Here is a 16,793-nt window from a genome sequence, read left to right on the forward strand (position 1 = left end):
CGGACATCTGGCTTTGTTGGGGGGCAACGGGAATGGACCCGCCCAGCCGGGCCAGGCCGGGCCAGGCGTCAAGCCGCGAGTGGGCCCGTAAAGAGCCCGTCGCCCCTCCTGAGTGGCGTCCAGTGAGTCGTTCACCTTGGACGCTTTCTGTTCCGCCCTCCTTTGCCGTCTGGCAGCTCGTTTCCTCTACGGATAATTTAGAGCGGGCACACGAGTGTGAATCAATCGCTGTCGTCATGGAAACCGCAGCTGAAAGTAGCATGACAGCGTGCGCTGGCGTTGCTTAATGGTTGCTTGTTTTGTCTTTTGATTGTTTGCTTGATGTTGTATTACTTTGGCTAATTTGTTACCTTGTTTGCTTAGTTGGTTTGTTACTTTTCTGCTTGCTGCTTTGCATCCGTCTCCCGCTCCGACGCCGGCGTGCGCTCACAAACATGATGGAGTGCACCACAGATGTCGCTCCAGCACGGCGGGTGTCGGTCCATGCTATGGCGAGCAGGTACGCCGAGCGGGTGACGCACACACACTCGTGCTAATGACTTTTACATGTGCAAAGTCGCCTCGATTTCTGACCAGCCGCATTCCACAAATAGATTTTGCAGAGTTGAGCCTTCATCTGAAATGAAATCTTCATCGCACAAAAATTAATAATAACCTCTTACGTCATGCGGAAAGCGACCCTGACGCCAAGTTGACATTGAGTGCGTCTTACTAAGCAACACTTGGTGTCCATTTTCTACAGTGCTTCTTGTTAGGGGGTCAAAGGTCAGCCAAGATTCAAAGCTGAGACTGCTCGATTGTGGGGTTTCCATCTACTCGTTTTTATTCGAATTTTCAAGAAATGCGAAAATAAAACGGAATGGAAACGCTAGAAATTCGAAAACGCCTTTTTACGCTTAGAGGGGCTGAATTTCGAAGCGCATCGAAAAAAGAAAAATGCACATTTTGGCGATGGAAACAGGTTTTGCGAATAAACGCTGGCAAGAACGGATACACGTGGCACGTTTTGACCGGATATTACGACACACGTACGTTTGTAGTCCCAAAGCAATGTCGGACGATAAAGTAAGGTATGTTTGGATGGATGACAAAACAGAAATCTTTTTGGAATCAATTAAAGAAGCGAATATTAATGCAATTTTCGATGGAAAACAGCAAAGAATTACAAAAGCAAACTCATACGATGTCATCGCACGGCGCAGTCGCTTCCTGTTTTTTCTTCTTCTTCTTTTAAATCAGTGGTCCTCAACCCTGATCCTCAGGGACCGGTATCCAGCCTGTTTTCCATGTCTCCCACAGCCAACACAGGTGGAGATCGTTATCAGCCTTCTCCAGAGATTGCTGATTAGCTGATGATATGAATCACCTGTGTTGGCTGTGGGAGGCATGGAAAACAGGCTGGATGCCGGTCCTCGAGGACCAGGGTTGAGGACCACGGTTTTAAATGACTGTTGGATCACATCGCGATGGTGTATAGCGCCACCTACAGTGGCGGAGGCTCCTCTCAATATTCGCAAAAGAAGAACAGATGGAGACGGGCAGAAGTCGCATGTCCGTTTTGCGCATTTTCAGTCAATTCACTTAAAAAATTCATAACAATTGGATGGAAAACTGACTAGCGATGTTCAAACCACTAGCACAACGTGCTGCCCTGACAAAATAATGACACTTGTAATTTGGGTGATTGGCTTATTATTTTGATTGTAAGTGATTTGGTGGCACCTTATTACTTTGGTAGGCTTGGTAGATTGACTTAAGTGTTAACTTGCTTTGTTGGTTATATCAGTTAGTTGGCTGGTTACTTCCGTCGGTTGCTTCCTTGCTTTATTTTCTTACTTTGTTTGGTTGTGAGGTGGAAAAGCGTGATATAAATGAAGTACCATTTTTTATTTGTTACTTCAGTAGTTGTTTGCTTAATTATTTTGTTACTTTGGTTGGAGGGCTTGGTTGGTTACTTTGATAGATTTAACTATATTCAAACTTATGCACTTTTTTCATGTATTGTATTTTTATTTTATTATTAAACATTTTCTATGAGGGACTGAATGCGCACCTCACAACTCAGGCAATGTGGCCTCCACCAGCGCACACAAATGCACTCCATGCAGCTGCAACTCTATGTAAGAAGCCTTTATAGACTTTATACACACGCACGCACGCACACACACACACACACACACACACACACACAGTTGTTGTAGCGAGCCACCTCTATAAAGATTACGCGTGTGTGTGCGGGTTTTTTTTTTTTTATGAGCTGTGGCTTGATCCCATCCCTGCTGCAGCTCAAATCAGACCATCCAGCTGCTCTGGAACAGCTCACTGTGCATACACCTGCTGTACACGCACACACACACACACACACACACACACACACACACACAACAATAACAACGGCATGCACACACGGCCCATCCATCAGCGCTACAGCCCGACCCCAGAGACATGCGCCTGCTGCTGCCATCTGCGCATGTGTAGGAATGTAGTCACATGCACTACACCGGAGGTGGGCATGGAGGGCCGGAGTCCTGCAGGTTTTGCATGTTTCCCTTCTCCAACACAGCTGATACAGGATCAGCTCATCAGCATAAGCCTGATAACGATCCTGTCGATTGGAATCTGCTTGCGTTGGAAGTGAGAAACCTCCAAAAGCTGCAGGCCCTCGAGGCCCCCGATTGCCCACCTCGGGACTACACGTAGACATATACAATATTAAACGTAACAAAAACAACAAAAATACTACGTTTATCTTAAAGTATATGACTTAAAAATCTGCCTTTTTCCAGCAAGCCAATCTACTCAGTAAAATGTGACTTTTAAACTGTCTTACGGGTTTCCTAAGTTAACCACTGATTTATCCAACTGCGGTGACCATATCTGCTTCAACAGCTGGGACCAACAGTTGCGCTTGTACACACATGAAAGGACAACTGTGTGTGTCTGTTTGTGCGTGCGTGTGCGTCAGACATGAAAGAGAAAGGCAGCTAAAGGCAGCTAAAGGCAGCTACAGGCCTCACTAACAACTATTCCGTGCCTCGTAAATCAGAGCTGCGACAATGTAGCACAACTATTGTGTGCCGTTGTGTGTGTGTGTGTGCGCGCACGCATGTGTGTTTGTGTTATGGCTGTTATGTCAAGGAAAACATACATACACTTGTCACATGATCTTGTTGTGACATGATTCTGCTAAATTGTTGATCTGACTTGCTAAGCTACGCACACAATAAAGATAGTATTCCCTGTTCTATGGTTATCATCACATTCTGGAGTTTTTTTTAACTACATCACTATTTTTCCCTTTTTTTTTTTTTACTTTATCCTTGTAAAATTACAACTTTGTTGGAAAAATTGGACTTTGTTTATTAAATAAAGAATAAAGCCCCTTTTTCTAAAATCTAAATTTGCAGCGTTAGGAGAAAAACATCACATATAACTTATTCAAAGTAAATTGTGTTATTTTGCACTTTACAATCAATGGCTAAAACCTGACAACAAACAAAGGCATCCTCGTTGGAAAAGAAGTTGTAGCTTGAGGTGAACCGCCAGCAAAGTTGGTGGCCCGTACGCGAGCCCCGTCCGCACCCGCAACCTCACCTCAGTATCCATTTTTTTGCTGCCGTTTCCTCACCCGATCCAAACAAGCCCGGCGGGCCTTTCCCTTCACATTTTACGCATGACATTTTAAGAGTTAATATGCTGATGAGGAGCTGGCTGAACAAGATGACATTTTATCTGGTGTGAACCGGGTCAGGATCGCGAGGAGAGGCGGGCCCAACTGCAGCGTCAAAGTCCGCAGGAGGCAAGATCGGAAGTAGACCATTACAATGTCAAATGTCATGTTCAAATATTCAAAGAATCAGGTCATATTTATGGGGGGCAAAAAAACAACAACAACTCAATTTTCATTGTGTTTTCCAATGACCCTAAGGGGGAGGAGCCTGAGCTTGTGTACAAGGTCAAGAGGTTCCGACGAGATACAGTCCTCTTGAGAGACGGACTCTCTTCCCCTCTGGAGTTGCCTCTATTGAGAGGTGTGGGCAACATTATTGCCCCCCTGGCTCACTGATGGACATATTTGACATCTCTGGAAAACCATAACTACAATATTCTCTTTTTTCAATATAGAAAGTTACAAGAATGATGTGATAGTTTTGGGGGATTTTCAAACATTGTCAGTGTGGCTGGTATAAAGCATCGTCTTACGTCTCTCATATTTATGTAAGCGCACATCAACTGCTTAAAGGATCATCATCATCATCATCATCATCAGTTTTGTGGGATTCTGTTACCGTGGCGACAATAGGTTGATACTGTATCACTCTGCTCTTTACACAACAATAGTTGACCAGCACACAATGGACACATTAAGTCCACACAAAAAAATGTCTCAAGAAGCAGTTCCCTAAGGACTATTTTCCAAGTAGGCCATTTTCAGGGAATTCGAGGTCTTGTACTTGGGTTAGAAAAGAAAAAAAAAACAGCCCCTGACACCATTTCATACACTGACACAAAATTGGGTGAACATGTCATAGCATGACAAAAGTCTCGAGGGCCCATGCCCCAAATTAAACAGGAAGTCGGCCATTTTGCTTTCAAGTATACATTTTCGCTCAAACTCAGATCTCTTATTTGTAATAATGTTGGAGGGGGGGGGGGGGGGGGGTGATCAGCCCCAAAGCCAAAACAGTTGAAACGAAACCAGCACAGGTTTTGCCGATTAACACAAAATTTGGTGGACGTGATAATCTGTCGTAATAGGACAAACCAACTGAAAGTGAACAGGAAGTCATCAAATTTGGTCCAAAGTGCTGCAATTTTGAGCGAATTCCAGGTTTGCTACTTTGCTGGAAAGTTCCTGGGTGAGGGAAAAGTACAACAATTTCACCAATGGACACAAAGACAAGCAAAAGACTCAATGAGTCCAGAGCTCGAAACTGTACAGGAAGTCGGACATTTTGGTTTGAAGCAGATGTTTTGAGCTACCGTAATTCTGTCACTTGCACTTTCGGGATTTGAGGCACAGTCTGAAGCTTTTGTTATTTTTTGCCAACTAAATTAGGCATAGCATCAAAGTTTGATGATTGTTTCAAAGATGAATTCTTATTTCGTTCATAATTGGGTTATTATTGTCTTGACGTGTGTACTGAACTAGAATCATAGAATTCTGCAGTTATTTTGTTTTCATGACGTCAAAGTAGTGCAATTGAGTGCTATAAGAAACGTATGTGGAGTTTGAGGTCAATAGACAAGGTGTTGCGGATGTCCATTGTTTAGTAGGTCAGGGAAAGTGGGTCGCAGATGAAGCCCGTGGACAGAAGATCTTCATTGCATTGTGCTCGCAACTCCAAACTCCAACGCGTGGAAACACAATCTCCAAGCTCTGTGTGCTTTCTCTATTTCAAGACAAACCAAATGCTTCGGATTTCAGGAGATTGGCCCGAGGCTGCGGTCCACTCTGGAGCTCTGCAGCTCCTCCTTCACAAACAGCAACATCACTTTGACCTGCTTTTGGTCCAATCCCTGAAGACACTTGCCTATAAAATAGCCGCCGACATGACGCAAGCACTTTCACCCAAGCCAGTCCACGTGGTCACCTGTGCGAGCGAGGATACCACCTTGAGAGCAAAGCTGAAGCGAGCGCAACGATGAAGATCCTTTTAACGCTTCTGTGCACGATAGCGAGAGGTAGTTCGCTGTCTCTGTCCGACTGCGGCGGCGACGCCCGTCGTCCTCAGATGAACGACATCGCGGTGGAGTGCGGCACCACCTACATCGGCCTGGCCATCCAGATCTGCCCCGTCATCTACACGGGCTACAACGAGACCCTCCTCATCCTCAACCACATGACGGACTCGGAGTGCCTGGCCACCTTGGACGAGTCGGCGTCGCCGCCCGTGGCCCGTTTCCAGTTCCCGCTCAACAGCACGCACGCCTGCGGCAGCACCTTCCTCACCACCAGCTCGGCCGGCACCGGCGTCTTCTCCGACTTCTCCAACATCCAGACGGTGAACGTCAGCGGCATCGTGCGCTCGGTGGACCTCACCAGCGGGACCATCACGTACAACGCCGAGCTCAAGTACTACTACTCCTGCGCTTACCCCTTAGAGTACCTGATCAACAACACGCAGATCGACGTGTCGGCGTCCTCCATCGCCATCCAGGACAACAACGGCAGCTTCCTCAGCACCCTGACCATGGAGCTCTTCCGGGACGCCGCCTACGCCGAGCCCTTGGTGATCCCCCAACTGGGTCTGGAGCTCCGGACCGACATCTACGTGGAGGTGAAGGCCACCAATCTGACGGGCCAGTACCACGTCCTGCTGGACCGTTGCTACGCCTCCATCTCGCCTGTGCCCAGCAACTCCAGCTTCTTCAACCTGTTCGTGCCGTGCGCCCAGGACCAGCTCACCACCATGGTGCAGAACGGCGAGAGCCAGAGCGCCCGCTTCCACTTCCCGGCATTCCGCTTCATCGAGCAGCAAAACCAGACCATGTCCACGTACTACCTGCACTGCATCACCCGCTTGTGCGAGACCAGCACTTGCGCCACCTTCAAGCAGTGCAACAACCGCCGCAAGAAGCGGGAAGTGCTGGACGTCACGCAGCCGTACACCATCACCTCCCCCATGCTCATCACCAAGACCGAGAGCAGCGAGTCCAAGGAGGAGACCCCGGAGGGCGGCGAGGGGGGCCCGGGCGACGACTCGGCCGTGGGCCTGGGCGTGGCCGTCGGCGTCCTGGCCTTGGCCTGCGCCGTCGCCTTCTGTGTGGCCGCCATCTTCTACAAGAAGCTCAGGAACTGATCAGGCCCCAAATGAACCAAAGTAGTAAATTGGCCTCCTCCACCTCGTCGACTCTGGACGTCCATTAATGTAGTGTAGAGTTGATCAAATTAAAAACAAAACGCTTTCGGTGTTCATGCATGTCTGCACTTTGGGGGAAAAAAATCATAGGGAAAGAAATGGTGTGAAATATTTCACAAGACGCCAGACACTGGTTTCTTTTTTTCACGTGCCTTTGTTGGGTGTGTGGGATGTTTTGAAAGTGAAATTAAAAGTACCTTTCAAAGTATCATGTGACCATAATTTATTGAGAATATTTCCTAACCCCGAAACCCTGAACACAAACACCCGACAAACCAGCCCTCACGCCTCAAACCTCTAACCTCAACCCTGATCCTGTGGCGTCTCCCGAACCCGAGCCGTTAACGGTAGCAGGACAAAATGGATGTCATGTCATTTCCCATCATGTATGAAATAAAAAAATAAAGCAAGCGTGTGCTCTTTTTTTTAGTGCAGCAACAAAACATGCCTGCTGTGCGGTTTTGTTCTTTCTTCCACACGACTACCAAGCGCGACTTGAGTCCGACTCACGACCACACTCAGGCCCACCATAAACAATAAGGAGGCCATTTGGAATGATTTGGGTCAACATCCAAAAACACAAAGTTGATAAAACAACTGGAAAATCCAAGAAAAAACAACAACTTAAACAACATTTTTTTTTTAATATTATTAAAAAACATTAAAAAAAAAAATACAACTATTTGTAAAGCTATTATAAAGAAATATAAGACTAGTTTCACATTTTAAAAGTGAAAAACATAAAAAATAATTACTTCTAAGCAAAACTAATGACAGATTTTTACAAATACACATTTTTCTCAAAAATATTTTTAGATATAATTATATATTTTTTGTTGTTCTATAAGTATCTGCCATAAAATATTATTTAAAAAAAATCTGACTATATATACATACACATATATATAATTAACATAAAATGAAAAATAGACTTAAAAATGAAATGTACTGTATATGTTTTGTAGATTTCTATAAAAACATTTCATTTGATATCCAAAAAATATACTACGGTGTTCCTTTGTCTTCCGCTGGGGTTCGGTTCCAAAAAATGGCCGCAATATATGAAATCTGCAAAGGAGTTAGCTTTATGTTTTACATTTATTATAAATGTTTTAAGGCTCTAAAGCCTTCACGATAGTTTAGGCGCTTTACTTATTGAGATATTTACATTTTCTCACATTTCTCTCTTGTTTAAACACTCAATGTTCAAACCCTTCATAAATTTTAATAAAATACATTACTGTAAAAAGATGCATGCAAAATTGTTCAAAAATAATCCGCGAAAAGTGAACCGTGTTATAGCGAGGGAACACTATACTATATATAAAAAAAAATATTTTCTCATAATGGACCTTGTATTTTTTTTCTTGCTGTTTTGACTTTCTCTTCCCAATTTCCAAGTTAGCAGCATTCTAGTTAGTAGTTAACCGGGTTAGTAGCCATGTCCAGTGGATTTGATTGTTGGCGTGTGTACAGATGACGATGATGATGATGATGACGATGATGATGACGACGACGACGATGTGAGGGGACTGCAGACAAACGCGAGTTGTGGAAGGAGTCCGAAGGCCCCGAATCCCCTCAGCGTGCCTAATAAGTTCCTGAAACCCCCCCAGTGAGCCGGCGGGCCTCCTGCGCACTCGTTGTCGTTGGAATTAGACGGCGGAAAAACTCGACACCTTGGCGGGGGCGTCTGACGTCTTTTTGCCTGACCCCCGACCCCTCCTCGGACCACTTTGGACCGGCGGTCCCCGCGCCGCATCCGTCGGTCCCGATAAGCGGGAATTGAGCGAGCGGCGAGGTCATACTTCACGGGCCGGAATCCGGCAATGACAGGCCGCTCCCCGCGGACCGATAAACACGGAGCACTCACTCAGCGCCGGCTGCGCTGACAACACCAGACCACAAGAGACGAGGCCAGGCAGGAAATAATGGACCGCCGAAGCTTTATTAAGTGGACAGTGGCATACAAGCGTCAAAAGAAACCATTCACTAGCAACTTTTTTCTTGGTTACTATTTCATGATGTAACTTGAGGTTCTTGGGAAGTCTGAGATCCACTTCCTAAAATAACTCTATATGGAATTCAAATGTACATAATAGAGATGCCGTTAAAAACGGACTCCAAATCGGAATGTCAGAATGGCTCAATGTATTTTTTAGAGCGTGGGGGCAATTTTCCAAGAAAAAAAACTTGCAACTTTATAAAGTGGCAAATTTGTGGGAGAAAAAAACTCATAAATTTGCGACTTTATAAGGTGGGAAAATTGCAACTTACAAAGACGCCTCGCTTTGCGAAGGTCCACACCGGGAGGATAAAGCGTTTAAGCGTTTAATTTGTTAACTGTATATGCATTTGTACATTTATGTTTCCGGAATTATTATTTACACATTCATACATTTTTGTACAAGTCGCTAAGTTGATGTGTCGAATCTGCTGCTCTCTGTCTCCAATTACCTTTGGTATGCTCGCTTCTGATTGGTTAGTGTTAGTTATCTGATCGGGGATCAGGAAGTGTTGCCGCTCGAGCTGCCGCATATGACGAGTAAAGTTTCAATTAAGAATAAATCCGTCTCCATCCTGCCTTTTCATTTTAGAAATAGTGTCCCATTAACCACCAACCAACGCTACGCTACGTGCATTTCTCTTCTGAGTTTTTTTCATGGAATATGAATCATTTTTAAAAAATGTCATGTGACCCAAATACGCCGTTGTACGTTGCAGTTTTTCGTGTTTTGCCCCACAGGATGTTTGTATGACAACATTCGGAAGCGTCTTGTAAGCATGCTGCGTTCAAGCATGAAACCTGCGAGTGTGCGGGAATATTTGTGCGGCTAATTGACTTTAAAGTCAAGCATTAAGCAGTTAACAAATAACGCCCAGCTAGGCGGTGTATCAACATTCTTGTTCTTGTTCAAAAAATCGGAAACATTTTTATGTGAATATCTGACTTTTTTTTAAACCTTAAAATGGTTTTCTTTTCATATTACCAATTTACTTTCACCATTTTATGCTACTAAACAAATATTTATATTCACAATATTTTGACTTTATTCTTGAAAGAGGAAAATGTCTTCTTTTTTTATGTCAAAACTTAGAACGAGATTTGTTTCGAGAAAAACTCGAGAAGATTTTTGAGATCATGTAGATATTTTTTTTAATGTGTATTTGTCCCGAGAAAAAGTCATAGTTTTGTTTGCTGGAAAAAAGGGCCATATTTTTTTTCCAATGTTTTATTTGGGGGCGAAGCATATTTTCAGGGATATTTTTTGAAGTGGTATTTTTAAAGAATAATTGTCTTGGGGTTGTACAAGAACAATGTCCGACTTTCCCCATACATGTCGATGATATTGATACATGACAATAACGACACGTCAAGATATCGGCCCCAATCCAAAATGTGGCTACTGGTTGCCACCCTGTCCGTTGGCCGGTATGATTCCTGGCCACACATCGCGGCTGGCTTGGATGACATCACTTCCACTATTTCACACACACAAGCGGGCGATGACACGCACAATTTGGCCTCGGCCTTCAACATCATGTTACCATTACACGCCTCACTTCTGATGTGTGTGTGCGTGTGTCTTTACCTCCGGAAGCGGCACACCTGAGCCCCGTGCTGCCGGCCGGCACTACATCACCGGGGATGGGGGGGGGGGAGGCAGGGGATGCGAGTTGTGGCGTTCTCCATGTGTGGCGTGTCCTCGTCTCTCTCGCGCGTGTTCCTAAATCTTGGTCAGGCTTGCGAGCGTGTTGTGTTTTACGTGCGCAGCAGGAAGAAACCGGAGCAGCTTTGAGACTCCGCTGGAAGGCAAACAATCCAGCAGTTAGTCAAATGCGCCGGCGGGGTCGGAGCATCAGGTCAGACACAAAAAAAGGTGCTTTCTAAATAAACCTTTCAGCTTATCAATGAGCTTTTCACTCCCCAAAATGAAAGATTTTCCATTGACGGTGACATGGATTGTATTAAGTACGCCGTACTGGCCTCGTACACAACTTGACAACTTTTTTTTTTTTTTTACATGAACAGGAAGCTGTCTTCTAGTGCCGAATCGCGCTCTCTCTTAAAGGGACAGCGCCTTCTTAAAAGGTAAAATAATTGGACCAAAACAATACGTCTTGACTTTCTTGCAACATGCTATCAATTACCAAAATAATAACAGGATCAAAACATATACAGTTGCCGTCTTATAAAACATTAAAATAGTTGGGAGTTCGGCATCCTTGGTTGGGTTTGGAAAGTGGCAAAAAAGTGCGGATATTTTTCATCAATTAACATGATATCATATGTCAAAGTTTGTCCAGCAGAGTGACGTGGTCACATGAGACAGCTGCCAATGGATGGTTAACAAAATCAAAACCTGCAATATTGATCCATCCATCATCTGTCACGCTTCTCCTCATAACAAGTCATGTGCATGCTGGAGCCCATCCCAGCTGTCATTGGCCGAGAGAGGAGCGTGAGCACACCCTGAACTGGTTGCCAGCCAATCGCCGTTCACACCTTTGGACAATTGCAAGCCTTCAACAAACCTACCTTGTAGGGCGGTTCCATATCATATCGTCTATGATATTACTGGAGTATTTTTTGGGGTGATAAAAATTGGAATTATCGCAAAATTGACGTGATCCGTAACATCCTACGTCTTCGTGTCCATTTGGACATACGCGCGTCGTTCGCTGCTGCATGAAAACAATGTCGGTGTGTGAGGCTGTGAGAACACAGGAAAGCAGGAGCCCAAATTTGAACCCCTGACCTCTGAACTGTGAGGCAAATCTATCTAGTCAAAATCAAATCAAACTTGATTTAAAAGCACCTTTCATACATTCAAATGCATTAAAGGTGCTGAATAATTAAAATATCCACAGTACAATACAAAGATAAACCATCCCGCCCCATGCTCACGCACACACACACACACGCACACACACACACACACGCAAACCACAACATGGCAGGGCATAGAAAAAACCCTAGTCCTGCTATCCAGTCGTCGACGTGCAATATTGTTTTTCAAGACACTTAGTTTGGCTTTGTTTTTGTTTTTTCAACAAAGGCTTCATTTGAATGTATTTTTGTTCGTTTTAGTACTAGTTTTAGTTCGTTTGTTTCTTTTAACTGGTTATTGCGCGCACGCAAGATTAAATGTGCCAATGATGTCGCACAGTAGGCTTAAGTCAACCACAATCCCCAAACAACTCTTGGACTGTAAAAAGCGGCCGAGCAGAAATCCAAACATTTCAAATCCACCCCAAAAGCACATGTTGGAAATAAACTGACAAAGAGCAAAACCAAGGACGTACTGTAGAACACGTGGCCTTGTTAAACAAAATTGACGACTTTTTCCTCTTCAACATGCAACTTTTTTTCTCGGGGAGGAAAATAGAGAGGGAGAGGGAAACCCTAAACCTGCTTGGAGAGCAAAACACCAGCGGTGACCTTCAACTTGCCGGACGAGGACGCTCATTGCAGACAACGAGACGCTTACTTGGCAACGACATGCTGCTGCACGCAAAAACACACGTTTGCACTGACACATGCTAGCAGTAGCGAAAACAGGCAACGACGCACGCAAACGAAAACGGCGATGTGGTGGAAGGAGACGATTGAGAAGAAGAAGCGGAGGTTGCCAGAGCGGCGCGAGGCACGGCCTTGTCCGCACATAAACACCTGACACACAAAACCATCCGCGCTAACAACATGATGGCGGCGGGCGCCTATTTTTAACCCCTTTCATTTCCACGTCTCATCTGTCGCCTTTATTTCGGGCACACACACAAACGCGAGGGTGCTGGGTTACATCCAGCTAAGAAGCGCAAGGGGTAGCGATGCACGATAATGCTATTTTCAACCCACAACCACGAACCGATCATCTTCAAAGTGCCGATGTCGATAACCGATAAGTAAGCCGCCGGTATTTGTTTGCAAAATTCACTTCAATACAAATATACTTTCAAGTCCTACTATATTATCTTGTTTATCTGTATGACGTCAAATTGGTCGATAATTGCCGATAATTATCGGCCGATTTCTTTATTATCGGATTTATCCGTACAACGTCAACTACTCGGCCTTCCGTCAACTTGAAACGTGGACGTAAAACTCATTTGCGTTTTTTTTGTTTTCCCGCTGGCTGGAGTGTCCGCGGCGTTGTGTTTTTGGCCGTTGGTGCGGGACAAAGTCAATCATCCGTCTGAGGACGGGGGCGAGGTCGCTCTTTGACAAAAGGATCAAGCCGGATCCGACGGCTTTAGCGCTGTGAGCCCTTGAGAGGACCATAAACGTCAGCGGGATATTTACGGTGCCGTAATGATGCACGCATCTGCTAACGACATCAGCCGGAGGATGGAGGACCTTTTCCTTTTCATTTGTGTTGTGCTGACCTGAAATCCAGTTGCCACCCCCCCCACTGGCCCCCTCCCTCCCTCAGCCTGCAGTGTCCATGAACCTCCAATCTACTCCACACTCATGCACTCAACCGACGGCCCTGCGTACACTGCAAAACCAAAAGTGGACCGGCCATGTCAAGGTCAAGGCGACGCACAAGCGTTACAAGCGCCGGCCCACCCCAACTGCTCTACTCAAGAGCAGCACGGCCCTGGAACCAACAGTCAGATCGATTCTATCACACACACACAAGTAAACGCACACACCAGGGTTATCGTAGTTTTGGAATTTTCATTATAATTAATTTCCCTTTAAGTTTTTTTTATATTAGTTTAAATTAGTTTTCTGAGTGAGTTTGTTAGTTTCTATTAGTTGTAGTATTTTCTAAAGTGATTCATTTTAGTTTAGTTTTCATAAATTTGTTTTAACAAAAAAAAAAAACATGATTTTTAAAACAAACATTCAAATATGCTCTTAAACTCTTGTTAGTTGAGGGAGCTAGTTTATCCAAACAGCTAAACTTTCAACAACCAACTTCCCGGGTGTGTAGTGACGTTGTCTATTGTGAAACGGCAGAAAGAAATACAAAATACAAAAACGTCTGCATTCACATACATATGAGTTATCATAGATATCAACAAAATTAGCCTATGCTAGCAATTAGCGACATCGAATTAGCATTAGCGCTTAGCATTTTAAGTCAACAAAACGTCATCTAAAATTCACCCTACATATACATCTTGCATGTTCATTACAGAGACACAGTTGTCTTATAGATTACTTACAGACGATGCTTGAACAAGAATGAACCAAAATATTTGCGTGAGGTTGTCTGCTCGTTTCAGTGACATCGACGCACTTCCTGTTTCGGACTTCTTCTACTACTATTGTTCACACAAGCGCAAGTAACATTTGCAACCGCTAGGTGTCGCAAAAACACAATTTACAAACTCCAAACTTCAACACTGCTTCTAAAGTTTGATGCTCTCTTTCCATCAATGGTTTGTAAAGTTGCCAACTTCAAATTTAGACTTGTGTCTTAAATTCATGTTGAGAAGTAACAAAATAGGCTAAAAAGTGTGTCCATTTTTAACAAATAAAGATAGGTTATACAGTATGTAAACATACTTCTTTTTTTTTCAATTTATGTATCAAAAAGGAGAACAATTGTTACTTTGCATTACGTTGGGACTGAAGCAGGAGAGCCACGTCAACAAACACGCAAATTGGTTTGCTTAGAAGTGAGATCATCTAGATTTTAGTGGCAGCGGTTTTTATGGGTTGCCGCTAAATGACGTCATTTCTATGCGACACACAGTTAAAGGACTACCACTCCCAGTCGACTGTTTGACCGTCCTGCGTCCATTCTGTGCTGTAACACCAAAATAAATACATTTAAATTCACCCGAAAGGCGCATGGATTAAATTGGCAAAGACAAAAACGAAAGACATTTTCGCTATAATTATTGTTCATTTTAGTTAGTTTTAAATACGTAAAATTAGCTTTTTCAATTATAGTCATTTTGTTTGACACACAATCACACGTGCACTCTCTCGCACACACCAACGCGTTACACACACACGCACACGCGTATACTGTCACGCGCGTGGTGCAGACACTCACGCGCACATACAGAGAGAAAGGCAAAGCCGCTTCTGCACGGTGACCAGGTCACATCATTCCACGCTGGTCACAGACAAATGTGCAAATCAATTTTACACTCAAGCATTCATGTCATGTGTGTGAGCGTGCGCGCGCGCGCATGCGTGTGCGTGTGCGTGTGTATGCCCACATAAACCATTTCAGCACAGCTGTGTTCTGCCACTCTATCTGTCCCGGGATAAGCCTTCTCAAATCTCCCTCCGATCATCATGCGCCTCGCAAACGTGTGTGTGTGTGCGTGCATGCGTGCGTGCGTGCGTGATGTAGCCGTGCCTAATCCAATCATCTAATCCACACAGCGGGTTGAGCGCAGAAGGTAACCAGGCACCAGTCAAACCCTGCGAGGCCACCTGAAGATGTTTGGAGGCCGTCCCACGTGACAAAAATGTGAAGAGGTGCCAAAGGTCAGCCATTAACTTCATTTGAAATCATTCGATTACTCGCACGGGTTTGAGGCTGGGGGCGGGGAGTATTGTTTGAGGGAAAAGGACAAAAGGAGGCAACAAAAAAAAAACAAATACAAAAAACAAGGCAGGCGGCTAACGCTAAAAAAAATTGAATCAAAGTAGGAACAAATGGGTTAAAAAAACAGACATTGATGGCCAAGAAGACACTAAAAAAGATGAACGAGCAGCCAACAACTACAAAACTAAATGGGCAGGCATGCAAAATCATATGCGTGATGAACAATTTTAACTTTTAAAACTTGTTTTTCTTTTTAGTTTGTAGTAGAAAATAGTTTACTTAAATTTGGATTGTGGAGAATGCAGGCTGGTTATTGCGCCTGATTTGCTGCTGTACATAATACATCCTAGCTAAGATAGTTAGCTAGCTAGCTAAGATAGTTAGCTAGCTAGCTTGCGGGGCGGATGGACTCTTTGTGGCAAACTTTGTTTCAGTGTCGGACAAAGTGAGTGCGACGTACGGCGGCTCTGGGCCGGCAGCAAACTCACGACAGAGGTGCTGAGAAGAGCTTCGTGGATCGTACTGCGGAGCAATTGAGTTCAAGATCAACAGCTAGCGAACTTTTGCAGCTAATGCTGCATTTCAGGATGGTCGGAAGTCGGCTATATCCAAATTGTTTTTTCCCACTTCCAACCTGAAAGCGTTCCAGGCGGAAGTAAACATCAAAAATAGCGGATGTTATGTTCCTACACTAATAACAAACTCAGGTAATTAAGATCAGCTCGTCCCTGGAGAGGAGGGGGCCCAATAAAAAATGATGGGGGGGGGGGGGGGGGGGGGCTTTTCGGGCCTTAGCACCTGTCGCATTCAGCCTGGGAGTAATGAATGCGATTGATGAGCCAAGCGGAGCGAGCCCGGACCCCGGGATCTCCGGCGCAAAGCCAGGGGATTGGCAGACACCTGTCAATCAGGCCTGGGGGGGCAAAAAGGGGGGGTTACGGTCCACACTTGGCTACCGACGTCGCAGCTGGAAGACGGCTAAGCTCTGAGCCCGAGCCGTCTTGTGACATTCTCACGGAAACCGGATCGGACCGTGTTACGCAAACACCAACTCGGACGGGCAACCTTTTTCTAACCAGAGGACATTTTGCTTCCGTAAAGTTCCACAAAAAAAAGTCTCAAGAAGCCTGAAAAGACGCAGGACGTCAACCATTTCCTCTTAAGACAGGATATGGAATTTGTCCAATAGCAGCTTGGAAGAAAGCATGCCTGAAAAGAAGTCAGACATTTTGTGTTGGGCTGAAACTCCAAACACATTCAATTCTTCATTTTTAAGGAATGAAAATATGCTTACACTTTGAAACATAAAACTTGTCAGACATGTCCATCATGAGTAGAGCCACAAAAAGATGTATCAAAAAGACATTCTTGAAAAGATACAGGAAGTCAGCCATTTGACGTCGCGTCGCTT

General features: G+C 44.6%; 1 protein-coding gene and 1 long non-coding RNA gene across 4 annotated transcripts in view; one reads left to right on the forward strand and one right to left on the reverse strand.

The window, feature by feature from the left end:
* LOC144060009 (uncharacterized) overlaps nucleotides 1-14,205 on the reverse strand; it is a 28,065-nt gene extending 13,860 nt beyond the window's left edge. For 2 of the 3 annotated variants that reach the window (XR_013295823.1, XR_013295824.1), the window contains exons 1-2: nucleotides 14,040-14,205; nucleotides 10,457-10,670 (exon numbers count right to left, since the gene is read on the reverse strand). This is a non-coding gene — a long non-coding RNA (uncharacterized LOC144060009). Of the gene's footprint in view, nucleotides 1-8,858; nucleotides 10,347-10,456; nucleotides 10,671-14,039 lie in introns of those variants that run through there. The other variant, XR_013295825.1, reaches the window with a different exon arrangement.
* Nucleotides 5,573-6,961, forward strand: LOC144060801 (zona pellucida-like domain-containing protein 1). The gene has a single exon (XM_077580647.1). It carries the CDS (start codon nucleotides 5,646-5,648, stop codon nucleotides 6,801-6,803), a length of 1,158 nt encoding a protein of 385 aa, XP_077436773.1. The 5' UTR covers nucleotides 5,573-5,645; the 3' UTR covers nucleotides 6,804-6,961.
* Nucleotides 14,206-16,793: the final 2,588 nt, after the last annotated feature.

The sequence above is a fragment of the Vanacampus margaritifer genome, chromosome 11, assembly GCF_051991255.1.
Source record: "Vanacampus margaritifer isolate UIUO_Vmar chromosome 11, RoL_Vmar_1.0, whole genome shotgun sequence".
Taxonomy (NCBI): Eukaryota; Metazoa; Chordata; class Actinopteri; order Syngnathiformes; family Syngnathidae; genus Vanacampus; species Vanacampus margaritifer.

What these genes read in the sequence shown, in the direction of transcription:
- LOC144060801 (XM_077580647.1), top strand. Translation starts at nt 5,646, where the DNA reads ATGAAGATCCTTTTAACGCTTCTGTGCACGATAGCGAGAGGTAGTTCG.